The 17,257-nt window shown below is 36.2% G+C and overlaps 1 protein-coding gene across 2 annotated transcripts in view; it reads right to left on the reverse strand.

The window, feature by feature from the left end:
- Positions 1-4,394: 4,394 nt before the first annotated feature.
- The window catches only part of STRN (striatin), a 99,070-nt gene continuing 86,207 nt past the window's right edge, over positions 4,395-17,257 (reverse strand). For both annotated transcript variants that reach the window (XM_027624105.2, XM_027624106.2), the window contains 3 exons: positions 13,274-13,378; positions 12,022-12,108; positions 4,395-11,918 (listed from right to left, as the gene is read on the reverse strand). In XM_027624105.2, coding sequence (XP_027479906.2) covers positions 11,749-11,918; positions 12,022-12,108; positions 13,274-13,378 — 362 coding nt within the window. In that variant the 3' untranslated portion in view covers positions 4,395-11,748. The remainder of the gene's footprint in view (positions 11,919-12,021; positions 12,109-13,273; positions 13,379-17,257) is intronic.

The raw sequence follows: 17,257 nt of genomic DNA on the forward strand, positions 1-17,257 counted from the left end.
ATTTTTATACTGTACATTTACTGATGAAAATATAAATTGTTCCAGCCTTTTTGGGAAACAATCTGTCAATACTTACTAAAAAATTTTAAATCTACGTATCTCTCAACCCAGCAATCCTACTGCAGGGACTCTCTTCCATAGGAGTGAAACCATCATGGTCATGAGTATGTGCACAGGCACAATTACCAAAACAGTGAAAATCTGGTAGTAAATGCCCACTGATTATGGAAGAAGTTTAAGACATCATCATCATCAGAGTATTCATCATTAAAAAGAATGAAATAGCAGCTATAAGAGAGACTTGAAGGAATTTCTATCACATATTGTTGGGTGAGAAAAGATGCAGAGGACATGTATTATCTCATTTATTTAAAGCAAACAGACCCACCAAAAAATCTTTTTATTCGTGTGTGTATATTTAGGAATTTAAAAGAAATCTATGTATGTATAGACTTATAAGTTGCTCAAAATATACATTAAATTTTAAAAGCAAATTGCAGAAAACATGTAGAATAAGACAAAACTCCATGCAGTATTTGTGTACGTGTACTTGTATGAGCAAGAAAAGAGACATATCACGCTATTACTACACGGGGGGTGGGAGTGAAATGGTATGGTGGGATGTGATGAGTTCTGCTATTATGTGTCTTCATTACTTATTGCTCTTTTTTGTTGCTTTTTTTCAAGTTTTTATTTAGGTAATCTCTACAGCCAACATAAGTCTCAAACTTAACAACTCCAAGATCAAGAGCATGCTCTTTCAACTGAGCCAGCCAGTACCCCCTTGTGTTGCTCTTTTAAATAATTGTATTAATTTAAATTGTATTACTTTTTACGTCTGAGAAACATCTCCTTTCCCTTTATTTATCCTTAGCACTTACCACTAATATTCTGTATTTTTTACCTATATTATTTGTTGTTTTCCCCAACTGGAATGTAAGCCACATCAGGTAAACGATTTTGTCTGTTTGCTGATGAACGCCAGCACCTACAATGGCCTGGCACATAGCAGTCACCCAAATATTGAGGAAAGTAATATTTTATGTATAACTTCTTTAGGGCTACTCTTGATGTTCATTTTAACCTTGTTTCTCCTAAATATCTGATATTCTAGAAGTTATCAGGAGTGTGACAGAATTACGTGACAAGAAGTACGAATGCAGGGAGTGAGTAATAATTACTTGTTGGATGTTTATTACTGCCCAACATTTTATCAGGTGTTTTGTATCTATTATCTCAAATCAATCTATCAGGCAGATTTATGATATCCTTTTCACAGAAGAGAAACCAACTCACAAGAGTTAGCTTCACTACAGTTCCACTGACAATAAATGTCCTGTGTCCAGGCCAAAATCCTGTTCCTTCCTTTGTGCTATACTGATCTTAAAAGAATATTTTAATAATTAAAAAAGAGATAATAGTTCTTACATAATACATGGGTTTAACATTGAGATTTAATTGAATATTTCACACTCACACAATTCACTACTCTGCTGATGATTCTGTAAGTCATTTGATTGTTATATATAAATTGTCTGTCTAAACTTGTTGACTCTTTTACTCCTGAAGCAGTTAAGCTCTGCAGCTCAAGGCCGCTCGCCACCTAGAACCTGGTAGAGCAGTAGCAGTAAACCGAGACCACACAAGCTCTTCCGGGGAGAGTTAATAAACATTTAGATAATTACCATCAAATGATCTGGACAAAAAGCAGCCCTGAAAACATCCTGAGGGATTTGTCCTAGATTCTCCCAATTCAAGGCAAGCTCCCCAGAGGAATGCCTTTCTTGACAATCTTCTGCTGGAACTTCCTACTTCCTTGGAAAAAAACAGACAAAACCCCAGCCAGTTAGGAACAGCAGGACCATCTGAAGGTCACAGGGCAAGAGTGGTGGACCGGGCCTGGGCCCGAGACAGTCCTGGCAGGTCGAGGTTCCAGACCTGCAGCAGCAGCCCAGAGGCGAGCAGAGATCAGTGGGGTGGTGCTGCGGAGGTGAGGGAAAGAAGGGGCCCCATAACAGGGTTCAGACACACCGCATCCTCCCCCACACGCTTTGCTCAATTCCAGTGCAGGCAGGACTGGAAGTGTGCAGCAGCGGGAGGGTGGTGCCTTCGGCATTCTGTTGCCACCTTCCAGGTGAGGTCCATATGCCCCCCCTAGTTAGGGTGCAGACCTCCATTTTGGAATCAGCCTCACAGATCTAAATACATTTGTGATTGGCTAGGGACTGGCGGAGAGGACTTTTTTTTTTTGTCTTTCAGATCTGGATAGATTCAGAGTTTTGAAAACGTGATTACTCACCCAACAAATAGTTATTGAGTACTTTTTGTATGGTAACGCACCAGGAGAGGAGCTAAGGGGAATATAGGAAAAACAAAGGAGGAGCTTACAGACACTGAAGCAAACAAATGATCATTAACTGTTTTTAGTTCATTAGGTAACAGTGAGTAATAAAGTCTGAGTTGAGGATGGGGTATAATGAAGGCATTCATAATAAGACTCATCACTACCTGCTCCCCATACCACAAAAAAGTCCACAAGATTTTGAAATATATAAAATAAACTTCTCACATCTTCCTTGCTAGTCTTTGCACTTCCAAATTAATTTTTAAAAATCACACAAAATTTGTGTTTATCTGCAGAGGCAAGCTGTATGTAACTTGCATACATCAAGGACACAAAACTGCATGGATCTCTAACCTTCAATTTCAAAAGTAAAATTATTTCTGCCTCCAGAAAGCAATGATGTTCCTAAGGAGAAAAAACAATCTTGCAAGGTTTATTTTTTTTTAATTGGAATCATTAGACGTGTATTCCAACGTATTGTAGGATATGAGAAATAGGAGCTTATTGTCTTGCTTGTTTAAAAGGCTGACCAGAATGAGTAAAAGAAAACCTGAATATTTTAGAGCTGGGAGAAAGCCTTTCTTCTGATCCTGAGATCTACAAGGAAACTGAACAGGTACTATTTCACTGAAAAACAAAGTTTCCATTTAATGAATTAAGTGGTATTTTAGCTGAATGTGCAGTTTTCAAAAACTCGTGAATGTCAACTGGCAGAATCTAACCTTAACACTGATAGCTCTGAGGGGACATTGCTAATTAACATTTTTTACATGCTATACATGTTAATTTTAACATGTATGAAATACAGCAGTCTCCATGTTGACCTGCAAACTATGTACATAGTGCTTTTCCAGGCAGTCAAAATATGGAGACATTTACCACTTGTCTACATAGCAGTTGAGTCCTATATCAGGAGTGTTACTCATAAATGACTGTCAAAAGATGAGACCAATGAATTTTTTTTCTAAAATACACAATGAATGAAATTATTCCAACAGGATATTCGGAAATACATGGCCTCAAAAGTCTGTAGTAAAATACGCAAATATATACATATATATTTTATTTATTTATTCGACAGAGAGAGACACAGTAAGAGAGGGAACACAAGCAGGGTAAGTGGGAGAGGGAGAAGCAGGCTTCCCGCTGAGCAGGGAGCCCGATGCGGGGCTCGATCCCAGGACCCTGGGATCATGACCTGAGCCAAAGGCAGACGCTTACCGACTGAGCCACCCAGGCACCCCTGCAAATATATTTTTAAGTGCTTTTAAAAGCATAGTCAAAATCATTCAAAACAGAATTCATCCTATAAAAATAATTCTCCAATCTTTCCGTGAGATTATCACTTGGCCACATGAGAACATTCTTACATGTCTGGTCTTCATGCTGACATATGCAAATGGCACAACATACCTGGGCCTATGTTAATATGGCTTCCTAAAATATCATAAAAACTATGTTGTCTGACACGTTACCAGGGGGCTCTAGGATAACTTTTGATGTAAAAATCTTTAATTTAGGTAACAAGGACCAATGACAAGCCAGAATTGGAACCATTTACTTTTGTAGGTGAAAAGATCTGAGAGGTCATTGTTCCAGGCCATTTAGAGAAAGGACAATGGGTGGTGGGTCCAGATTGCAGAGATATCTGGCGGCTTTTCCTTCTTGGTATGGTGCTTTTTTCCCCACACTCTCACCCAAATTAGCCAGAACCCAAAGTAAACTTTTTGATGAGATTTCTTTTGCTCTAATGTAAGTTAATCTTGTTTATTTATGAAAAATTACTGCCTTGGTCCCACTTCCATCAGGAAGTAGCCAGATATCAGTATACTTTAACATTTCAGCACATCTAAGTCACAAGTTGCTTGTTTTTACAACTCCTACTTAACATAAAATTTTGCTTTCTGGGGTGCCTGAGTGGCTCAGTCGGTTAAGTGTCCGACTTGAGTTTGGCTCAGGTCATGATCTCAGGGCAGGGAGATCAAGCCCCAAGTCATCCGCACTCAGCAGGGAGTCTGCTTAAGATTCTTTCCCTCTGCCCCTCCCCCACACTCTCTCTCAAATAAATCCTTAAAAAATCTTCTTTGCTTTCCACGCCGTTTATTTTTTTTTTTAATTAAAGGAAGTTTTTCAGGTTGGGAAATTTCTTTTGTGAATGATGGGTTTCCCTTACCATTACCCTTAATTTGATGATGTTATTATATGAGGTAATTCAAAAATATCTTTGGTCTGAGGTTGGAGATTGGGAAGCTGGTATATATACTGGATCTTATGAGAGCACAGAAAACTTTGGCACATGAATTAAGAATACTAATTCTAGTACTCCAAGTGTATTTAACAGATGTTTTACTGTGGGTTCTCCTTTACATTACTGGATTAATTATCTCTCTAAAGAGGAACACAGGAAAAGTCAATGTGGAGTTAGCATCTGGACCAGCCTTCAATGTAAGGTGAATGGCTAAACCATCAAGGACAAGAAAATTTTCTACAAAACAGGCCCTTCCTCTTGGCAGGATATTGCAGATTTTGTTCACTCAAATAGATCCTTCAAGTCTGACTGAGGCCACCATTACCTTTAGTCTAATTAAACAGGATTAAGAAAGGGCTTAGGGTTGTAGGAGCTAAGTGAAACAAAGTGAGTCATTTTCTGTATGGTGGGTTTTGAATTGTTTGGTTTTCAAAGTATGTAAAATATGCTAAATTAAAAATTGTGTTCCAGAAAATATGGATTTCAATTTTCAGACCTGCAGGTCAGTGCTTCTCCATAAAAGTGTCCTGATCATTGTAAGCAACAGGTGTAACTAAGAAGTAAAAAGTGGAGGGACGCTTCCTGGTTATAGTGATTGGGTTAAATAGTGCTGCTAGATTCCTAAGTGTTCCTGGTGACTACCCTAGGTGCCAGAACACTCTGTGATGGTCTTGGGAAATCCAATGCAGGTCAGAATACCACTCTGGGGTACCCCAGAGTGTCCATCAATCCATGTAAAAACATTTAGCATCCTCCTGACCTTCTGAACTGGATTACTCTAAAAGCACTCCAGCAAATGTCTGTTAAAACAGACAAAAGGGATATTTCTGACACTACTGAAAAATGTGTCCATGACTAAGGATATAACACTCATTACTACAGAAGCACACAGAACATCAAAGAACACCAGATAGTTTCAAGGACACTCTTAGATTCCACATAACATTATGGCTTCAGACTGGAACAAAGAGATTGTGAATTGTGGGCAGAGAAAGCCTTTGAAAAATAATGCTGATTTGAAAAAGCAAGGGGAAGGGGAAGGCTTATGTTTGTTAAACAGCCAAACAAAAAATAAAAACAAACAAAAAATAACACATTTTAATTTTTAAAAAATATGTAACTGAACACTTGAAAAAAATACACGTGTCCCTGAAAGTATCACTGACCCAATCTTATGAAGTATTTTATTTAATTTTACTGGCTTTCCAAAAGTTCAAACTCTGTAATGATAAATTTCTCTACCTTCCTCACAATCAATAATTAAGACTGGTCCATTACTTTGGACTCACATCTACTTTGTCTTGTACCCCTTTTATTTCGCTGCATGCCTCTCCTACCCACCCCCGCCACCAAAAACACAAAATCAAGATGTATTATTTTAACTGCAAATCCACTAGATTCCAAAATATTTCAATTCATGAGACACCTATAGCACATTATCTATATTTGTACACTTTATTTAAAAACAAATAATACACTTAGAGCCACCAAAAAAGGTATCTTAATTAGCTTATCCATACCCTGAATTTACAAAAGAAACTTCTTGCACCACAAAAATTAGCATTTGGATTAATTTACATTAATTGATATAACTGAATTTAAAAATACCTGAAGATCAAACAATCTGGTCCAGGGCTCACCAGTTGAGGGGTGGGGAATTGGGAGTGTGGAGAAAAGGAGTTACTTAGGAAACTGAACTGATGATGCCCTGAAGTCAGCTCTAGTAAACTGAAGCTGAGAAGACATAAAGTAACCGGTAGATTTCAGGACTACAAAGAAGTGGTTCCTCCTAAAAACAGATATTAGATCATATCGTTGGAATGGGTGTGGGAGATATCTCTTAATTTGGATTGAAAAAAAGTGTGTGGAGAGGGGGGTTGTATTTGTTTCTCACAAGAGGCAAACTTCAGCCAAACAATGAGAAGAAAGTAGGGCGGGAGGTATGTGATAGACTGAAGGCTTTCTGACTGCTGATAATACCGAATTTAGCAGATCTGTACAAGTCAACTAAAATACCATTCTCTGAGACATTATCAGAAAGGAGCTAACAACCAGGGAAAAATCATTCTACTTTAACAAGGCACTCACTGGTTCACAGCCTGTTAAAAATCCAGGCAGACATTTAAGTTAATCTAAATTAAAATGAACTTTTTAATTTGCATCAGAGGGATGACAAGCATGTGGTACCAGTTAAATCAAATCTAAAGCTTGACTAGCAAAGATCCAGAAAATTCTGACCCCTAAGTACCACTTTAGGAATACTGCTAGAATAGACAAGTGGAATCTAGGGATCTGTTTCGCCTAAATTTTTTTTTTTTTTTTTTTTTTTTTTTAGGATTAAGAACAAAAACAAAAATGGAACAAAAGCAAAAACAAAACTGATGCAATCCGGTAAATACTTTGTCAATCTGGTGTCCCTGACACTGACATGAAGGTCCAGCTGGATGATGGATATGGCCAATTAAAAAACTTTCAGTGCTGAAAGTAAAAATGATTAAAATCATTTACCAATGGCCTGTCCTTTGTTTTTAAAGATGGACATGTTTTCTGGACCTTCCCTTAAAAGAAACTTCTGGAATTGATACATTTCACAAAAATATACATATAATTTTTTTCAGCTACTACTTTTGTACAACTTGAATCCCAGTGTCAAACACATAAAGTACTACAATTATATAAATAACTACACAAACATAGTAACAAAGGCAACTTCTGAGTAAATAAAATTAATGATTATGTACTTAATAGCCTTGAAATAGCTTTCAAAGAATAAAGTAAGCTGAAAAAAACTGTACTTAGAGCTCTTTTTCCATGTAAATTCAGTAACAGTTTGGCTCTTGGTTGAAAATATCACAGACATATACTAACCAGAGATTAACTATATCCACTCACTATCAACCTTGATGATAAATTTTAAGCAGTTCTTTCAAAAGAAAACCAAAACTCTTAAGTCTTTCAATCTGATTTGTGACACCTTAATTCAATAAAACTTAAATGACAAAGCCTGAGAAAAGCACCAACATAGATTTTTAAATTGCATCCAATCATCATTTTCAGATGTCATAAAGAGTTGCTTTAGTTAAAATGGCAGCAATGACAAAGAGGTAGATATGAAAGATGTCATTTAAACACTATTCTTAGGTGGTATTTTAATTAGTTCAGGTGTTTAATCTAAAAATAATTTTTACTAGTTGAATCTTCATCACATAAGAATTTCATGACATGCTCTTGTGTAGGAGGGAAATATATGAAGTCCTAAAAAAGAGGGCCTTTAAAAATCACATTTTTAAAAAATTAATTTACTTAGCCAACATTTAAGAGAGCCCATCAGTTTGGTGAACCAATAATTTCTCTTTTATCTGAACTTGATTATAGTGAAAGAATAGTTATTTTTCCTCTCTACTGAAATTTCTAGGAATTCACATTCAAAATCCTTGGAAATACATGTGGTGCTCAGAAGAGCACAAAGACAACGCATGAAATGTCCCCTGAAATCCTAGAAGTTGAGCAGATACACTGAAGACATTGAAGGTCACAAATCAGGACCGTCACAGATTGGCAAGCAAACACAGACACACACATACGCACACGTGCACACACACGCGCGCGCACACACACACTCTCTCTCTCTTAGCCCCCCCCACCCCCCCAACTCAATCCTCATCCTCACTGTAAGGCTGCATTTGTATTTTATTTTAAAGGCACCTCTCATTCTCTAGCTATTGCCTTCTTGATGGTATCTGTTTTCTTAAAAGTCCTGAATGTTCAATGGAAATAGTTCAGTACTGAGAATGGAATATTTTTCAATTCACATTTGAATAGCCAGGTTTTCTTACATTCAGATTTTAATAAACTAGAATGACAGTCTTTAAAACAAGCATGCTAGCCTATAATGAATATAATATATACAGTAATTTAAACATTTAGAACTATATATTATACTGCAAAAGCAAACAGCACAACACTCATCATACTCATCATTACCTGCGGTGTATACTACCTCTAAAAACAAAAACACAAAACAGTAAAATGCACCTATGGTTTATATATATATATATATATATATATATATATATATATATATATATATATATACACACACACATACATATATATGTATATATATAGTCTATATATATTATATATATTCTTACAATATATATAATATATATTTATAAAATATACATACATTTTAGACATTTTCAAATAAATCTTTATCATTATGTCCAAAAGAAATTTATAGCAAGAATACTGAAGGAATGAAAGTCAGATAAACAAAAAATTTTTCACAAAGTTCATTATCAGTGATACAGCATAATTTCCCCCCTTTTAGTCATAACTAAAATGATTATAAAAGCTAAATACTTTGCATAACTAATTATCTGTTTAATGGCAAAAATTGCTAAACTTGTTCAATAGAAAAATACTGAAGGTCATTATATCACTTATGTTAAATATCTGTCTAGGGTTCGAGTAACAAATGAGCTCCATATGACAGCTGGGTTTTGAGAAGGGTGCTGCAAGCTCCCAGAGATGTATCCACAGCATATGAAAATAAGGCAGGGGACCCACATCTCCCGCTGATTTTCATACTATCCCAACATAGTTCATCCAAAATATTTACAAACCAAGCACTATGAAAGCATTTCAATGACTGTTTGAATCTTGAATTTGTTCATTTTGTGGATGTTCATTAAATTTTCTATAGGCTGGGGGGGGAATATCAGACACATGTCTATGCTTCTATCTGGTTGGAAGACAGCTTTGGCTCATTTCTAGGCTGAGATCACACAGTGCTAGTGGAGAAGAATCTCTGTTTCTGTGTACAGTTTCCAATGGCATGCACTGGCTTGCTAAAGAACTTTCAACAGTTCCAACATCTGCACTACCTATCTCATGGTCATTTTCCACTCACTAACAGAAAAATTTCAACCATGAGGTATAAAATGCAGGGGAAGAGAATGTCTTGGTTTTGAGAATTTCAGTGGCATAAGTAAAGCAGGCACTGAAGACCTCAGGAGGTAATTAAAGCAGTAACTGGTAGAACAATAGCTTAATCCATCATATATATGCCAAGTAAGGACACCTGACTGGAATTTTCCAGTATCCCTCTATAAATGTTAGGTCAGCAACACCATTTTTTCACTCATTGAAGAACCAAAAGAGGAATGCACCAAACAAAATGTGGAATTCTGCATCTGCATGGGAATAATATAAACGTTCACCTGGTAGCTCAAGTCCAGGTCATTCACTTGATTATACAAAGGAGTCCCTTGAGCTCACTGTTAACCAAAGCACAGATGAAATGAAAAGGTAGCTGAGTCAAAATATTAAAGCATATCTGTATATCGATCAGGCAAACCTAACACACATCTTTAAAGAAAATTTGCCTGTATACTGCAAAACTCTAGAGGCAGAAAACAGAAATTTTAAAGAAAAATTGTCAATTACTATCCATATCACCACCAGAATATGTTTTCAAGGAGTAGATATACCTATCATCAGAGGTGTCATTGTTATGACAATGGACTACGTGGGGAGAGGAATGTAGTAATTTTATTAAAAGGTTAAAATATTTATGGATATGGATTTTTGAAATCTGAGAACTATTATACATACATTTTGCTGAAATGCTGGGCATTAGTAATTTATTTCTAATTTCTACATTGGTCTCTGACATTTGGGGCAAACAAGAGAGTGTGAAGACAGGTGAGACAGTTGTGGGGATGAGGTCTATACATTAGGTCCAAAGAGTGGGGTCATGGGAATCCCAAGAGCTGGCCACATGTGGGTCACAGGCTAGGTGAGCTCAGGGAAGCCTGGTCCTTTATGACAGTTTTCCCCAGAAACGATATTGATACACTATCTATTAAAACATGCTGTGTATTCCAATTAAAGAATGGAGGAGGGGTAGGGGCAGGGAAAGAGAAAGAGAACTCTTTAGCCAAGGTTATGCACTGTACTCTTCCATCCAGATTTCCAGGGGGCTCCCATTCTTGGATATATTAATGGAGGACTTCTGGGGTACAAAATAGTTGGATTTACTGCAAAAGCAGGTACCTAACATTAACCACTCTGGGCTGTTAAAACATAATAATTATAAACTGTTTTGGTAGATGTCAGACAATTTGAATATGAGAGACAAAGAAAGAACAAGAGGTCATCTGAAGCATGGTATGTGGGTTTTGACAAATGAGTACTCACAGATAACTTCCGTCTTTTCAAACCACTGAAAGGTAAGATTTCATTGATATGAGATAACCACTCTGATACTATAAATATCACATGAATAAAGTGAATTTTTAAAATTAACAGAAATTATTATAAAGATATGCCCTGCTTGCCCTTAAAAATAAACAGAATCTCAAACCTGAATAAGTTAAATCCTTTAGTAAAAGCAGACTCTATCAACTATTCATAATGGTGACTGGTTTTTGACAGCTAAACTTTACAATGGTACCAAATCTATTTTCAAAAATGTAATACAATATAGAAATCTGCTTACAAACTAAATATTTGTTTCGTATTTCTGAATAATAATATATTTAACATATTATTGCATTTCATTTTTTTTCCCCCTTAATAGGGGGAATGCTTTGCCAGGTGCTTTATGTGCACAGATGAAAGGAGAGCTAAATTAAAAACTCATTTGAACACTGCCTGGTCATTATGCACATAGGGGTTAGTACAGCAGATATGGTCAAGATCACTGTTTTGAATACCTAATGTGTTTAACAAGATTTCTCAGGGGAGAACTAGGTCTAAATTTTTGTTCTTCCTCTACTCATTCCCAGTCATCAAGCTTTTTAATTATCCCTTATAGCATGCCCTATTTACTCAACAGGGACAAGCCAAACTTATGTTCGCTCAGGCCTGCCTAGCGAATTAGAACCACCTCAGAAATAAAAGCTCCTATTTGGGGGAAAATTTGAAACAGTTTTCAGGCTCACAGATTCAGCTGAGCTTGCAGCAACCTGAACAAACCTTAGTTTTAGAAAACAGTATACGAATTGCAAAACTATACTTTAACAAATGTTCTCTGTGCTCCTTCAGCAGAACAAAGGGCAGGATAGGCTGATTCTTGCCCTGGTCTTCTGTATCTCTTTTGTGCAGTTGATTATTTATAAAGAGCTAGAAGGTGAAGATGATGCTTGTGTCATACAAAGACTTTAGCCAGTGCATCAGCCCCAGCACTGGCTATATAGCATTTGGATGGGTGGAAAGCTACATCATGAATGGATTCTTCAAACTTTTTCCGATGAGCTGTAAACTCTTGGATACATGTTTTACTTTCTAGGTTCCATAAACGTATTGAACAGTCATGACCTGCATCAAAAGAAAAGGAAAAAAAAAAAGAAATTGAAAGGAAACATTACATTAACATGAAACTAATAAGGATAAATAAATAATCCACAGTTGATGTACTTACTGCCAGACATCAAGTACAAGCCATTAGGATCAACTGCTAGACTTGTAACAGCTTCTAGGTGGGCTACCATGGAATGGATGAGTTTGCCTTTGGAAAAAAGAGATTGTTACTTTTTATTAATAGCTTTCTTCATCCCTGATTATACGCCAGCTACCTTGTCACACTGATTTCTCCAGTCACCCCTCTTTGTGTACCTACTGCATCAATAGCTTTTCCCATAACAGCTAAAACAATGTGTCTCCCTCCCCATTCCAGTCACGGTAATAAGAAAAACAAAAGCTCAAATTTCAGATTATATTTCTGCCTTTCAAATAACAACATAAAAGTCAGTCATTTCTACACAAATATTCCTTTAAGTCATGTTCATTAACTAAGACGCAGACATTATTAATCAGCTACTTTGTATCCTTTAGCTATAGGCAAATTATATGGGTTGTGAGAACAGAAGAGACTGAGACAAAGACAAAGGAACGGAGAGAAAACCTGGCCACAATTTTGGTGGAAACATATAGAAAGGGATTAAAATATTAAATTACTCATCACTCACAGCTAAGCAAAGTCAGCAAAAGTCAAGAGCAGATACTCAGGTAAATATGGCTGCTAATATGGAGTGTTTTTCTCCCAACACAGCTCCTCAGGATTTTCCTTTAGTGAAATGCAATTCAGTAAAAAAATGGGAAAGCCCACATAGCCTAATTCAAATCAATCAGGACCAGTCAATATTATAATACAGAAAGGAGTACTCCATGAAAAATTGACTCAAGTAAACCAAATGACTCAGGGTTTCCATCTCTAACACTAAGGCTATTCAAACACTGAACAATTTTAAACAAAATATAATGATCATATGTCTCTACTTCCAACATGTTTCTACTTTTCCCCAATATATTCACAGCAAGAGATCAGTTTTATTGCTTCGTGAATGACCTTTTCATTGTGTCCGTAGTCATAACCTTGGCTAGTATCTACTAGTATTAAATACTAGTATTAAATACTAATATGTACTTAGTATTAAATAAACCAAGATGATTCTATATGCTACCATGAAGACTAGTTCTTAGCAGGTCTATACAGAATGAATAGAAACTGAGTTGGGAGAGTATCTGTTTTCATGCCTACTCCTGGACTATACAGCCACCAAGAAACACCCAAATCAGGATACTTATGGTGGCGTTTGTTTGTGGTTTTTTTTTTTTTTGGTTTGGGGGGATTTTTTTGCTTTATCACTGATCACTTTGTAATAAACACTTACCTGTATTGTTATCATAGAATTTGATGTGCCTGTCTTCATGAGCAGTGATGCTGATGGGAAGAGTGGGATGGCTGATGACTCTATTTATTTGGCAGGAAGAGTTGGCTGCAAAAAAGAAAAAAAAAGAGCAACAAGTGAGTCAAAGCTACTATTTCTTCATACAAGAGAACTGAATACTCACCTAAGAGACTAAAAAAGTAAATGATGTGACTTTAATTTGTCTCTAGTTCATTTATTCTGTGACTATTCCTAATTTCAACGTTAGGAAAGAAGAACCGCTGAGCAATACCATACTGACAAATCTAGAGGTACGTACAAATGAGAATTTTCTTTTCCACCTAAAATCAATGGGTGCTTCCCAGGGCTTAGCCTAGGGTCACTAACATTTCTCATTTTCTGATGACTTGTGATACTTCTGCTGCTTTAATAAAGTTCCATCATTATTTACATCTAGATGATACCTAAATTTATTTTTTTTATTCTGTTAATCATCATACATTACATCATTAGTTTCTGATGTAGTGTTCCATGATTCGTTGTTTGCGTATAACACCCAGTGCTCCATTCAGTACGTGCCGTCTTTAATACCCACCACCAGGCTAGCCCATCCCCCCAACCCCTCCCCTCTAGAACCCTCAGTTTGTTTCTCAGAGTCCATAGTCTCTCATGGTTCGTCTCCCCCTCCGATTTCCTCCCTTCATTCTTCCCTTCCTGCTATCTTTTTTTTTTTTAACATATAATGTATTATTTGTTTCAGAGGTACAGGTCTGTGATTCAACAGTCTTACTCAATTCATAGTGATACCTAAATTTAAAATCTTCACTCTTTCTAGACACAGAAGCTCTTTGTCACATGGTTATCACCTGAAGACAAATATGACAAAGGGAGCTTCTGAGCTCTTTAATCTCTTTCTCATCATGATAGAAATGGTCATCGGGGCACCTGGGTGGCTCAGTTGGTTAAGTATCTGACTCTTGATTTTGGCTCAGGTCATGATCTCAGGGTCGTGAGATCAAGCCCAGTGTCAGGCTCAGTGCTCAGCAAGGAGTCTCCTTGAGATTCTCTCTGTCCTCCTCCCTCTGCCCCTCCCAACTTGCACACGCACATGCGTGCGCATGTTCTCTCTAAAATAAATAAATAAAATCTTAAAAATAGAAACGATCATTTGACAGTCTACCATGTTTGGAATCTTAAAACAGTCAGCATCCTATTATGTGCACTATATAGTAACTTTCAAAGAATTTCAATTATATGCACAATGAGACAGGCAGGCCACATGTCATTAGGTCCATACCACAGTGCATGAACCAAGGTCTAGAAAAAATTGTGACTCCCTCAAAATCATGTGACAAAGCCAGTACCAACTCTATCCTAATGAGATGGCTCATGCAAATCACAAAGCTGCCAAAAATGGTACCTAAACTATCACAAGTCATTCTAAAAGTCTTTTATAAAAAGGAAGTCAATCATTAAAAGCCTTTTAATTAGTGAATTTTGTTAAGACATTTTTTTTTCTTTTAAAGGAAAAAAATCTATATATATAAAGGTAATACTAACTTAAGATATGTCAAAATTAAAAAAAAAATCATGTTATGGTCCAGGGAGAGGAAAGGATGCTCTTCTTATAAAGTCCATTATTGGGACATCTGGCAAATTTGAATATAAACAATAACTTAGACAACAGCATAGTGTCACTGTTAAATTTCCTGATTTTGATAATATGCTATGTCAGAGAATGTCCTTGTTCTTAGGAATTACATGTTAAAGGATCTTGGGGTACAAGGCTATGATGTCTAAGTGGTTCAGAATTTAAAATTAGACACATATATAGTGGTGAAGCAAATGTCACACATGTGGCAAATGCTAAAAAATGGTGAATCTGGGTGAAGGGTAGCTAGTTTTTGTACTATTTTTGAAACTTTCTGCACATTTAAAATTATTTCAAAAAAGAGTTAAAAATTTTTCTAATCTCAGAATAGTTATTATGAATTTAAATTCAAATAGAAAATGTAAATATAGGCAAAAATAGCTGTAACATTAGTGTACTCTATTAGATTTTCTTGAGGTTCCTAAAATTATGATATCTTAAAAACTGAAGATAGTCTTTTTCCAGTGTTAATGGCAAGGGACCACCCAGCCTGTTATCTAAGAATAAAACAAAAAGTCACTTGACCACGTGGAGTAAGCTCTGGGTCAGTTATACTTGATTTAAATGGTCCTAAGCAAAGAGTTTAGTTTCAAACTCAGCATACAGATTTTTTTTCCCCCTCCGGAGATAAAACACCATGAACAATATCCTCTGTAGGATCTAGCAGGAAAGTAACAACAGAAAAGAAATACTTTAAGTAAAATATCTCATGTATTCTGAGAGAGAGGTTTCTGAGAATAGCTTCAATTGTATCGAGATCCAGGAAATAATTATGATTGAAATCAAATGATGGAAGCAGGCAAAAGAGTTTTTATACAGTAATACTTTCAAGGAAGTTCTCCACTTAATGGTAAATCAGACAAGTAAGCAAAATGCAAAGAACACTAGAAATCAACTGAAGGCCTACCAACCATCATTCTAACAATGAATCTAAATCTTCCAAGTATTCATATTCAGCTTGCAACTTAGAAATGATTTACTTTTCACTGGATCAACAAGTACTCAATTACCTGCTTCAACTACCTTTGACTTTTTCAGTCAAATCACCATTGACATTAAAGTTTATTCTGATTTTTAAAACAAAAATCCTTTATCCTCTTAAATTCTTTTTTTTTCTTTAAGATTTTACTTATTTGTGGGAGAAAGGGAGAGGGGGAGCACAAGCAGGGAGAGCGGCAGGCAGAGGAAGAAGCAGGCTTCCCTCTGAGCAAGGAGCTCAACGTGGGACTTGATCCCAGGACCCCGGGATCATGACCTGAGCCAAAAGCAGACGCTTAACTGGTTGACTGAGCCACCGAGGCACCCCCAATTTACTTGCATCTTGAAACATGTTTTGGTCAGAACTTTAATTTAAAAAAACATCTGCTAAATTCCAGAAAAGAAGAACGTAGTCAACTATAAACAGGTAGGGGTAGTCATGGTAGAAAGGAATAAAAAAACTATATTACACAACTCGAAAGTAATAAAACTGATAATTTAGGAAATGTCAGTACATATTATTATAACTCAAAATAATTATCACTATTCCAATAATGCTGCCTTTGTTCAAAACATTTTTGGCAGTTTTCTTCAGAAAATGCTTCCAGTATCAGGCAAAAAGTTGACACACTTAAGGAAAAAAATGGGACTGCCAGACTTGACATCTTATTAATTTAGAGCAGTCATTAAAAATCAGTATTTACCACTCAGGACATTCATCAAAGAACTGGCCATAAAATCTGAAGGTAATTCCAAAAATGTTCACATCTTTCTTAGTTTTATATTGTTTTCTATATTTTACTACTGTAAGCTTTAGGTCATATATTTAAAAATGAGTTTAAATTTACTGACAGCCTATGTTTCTTGGCACAAAAAAATTCTCTTTTTTTCTATTCCATAGTCTCAGTTTTTATTTTTTTGCCTCTCTCTTTTATATCCAAATAGTTGAAAACTCTCTTCATGTCTACTTCCCAAACAATTCTCACAGGACCTCAGAAAAGAACAAAGGACAACAGACTGGAAAGAGAAAATGAAGAAAGCCAAAATGGAATCAGGGAATTTTTTAAGAGAAAATGAGTAGAGGCTTCCCTCTACGAAGGAGAGAGAGAGAGAAAGACACACAGAAAGACACACAGACACACAGATGCACACATGGACGCCGGGGTAAGTCTTTTTAAAGCTAGTTCTCAGACTAAAACAATAGTATATGTATATACAGTTTTCTTTATCAACTGCATCCTAAACTATCACTGTCTGGATGAAGCCTAAAGATAGAAAGCAATGGTTAAAAAGCCAAAACCACTAAAATTCTGTAGTATCTTCTTCACAATGTGAGAAATTATTTCCTGATTTTCTGT

The sequence above is a fragment of the Zalophus californianus genome, chromosome 8 (assembly GCF_009762305.2).
Source record: "Zalophus californianus isolate mZalCal1 chromosome 8, mZalCal1.pri.v2, whole genome shotgun sequence".
NCBI lineage: Eukaryota > Metazoa > Chordata > Mammalia > Carnivora > Otariidae > Zalophus > Zalophus californianus.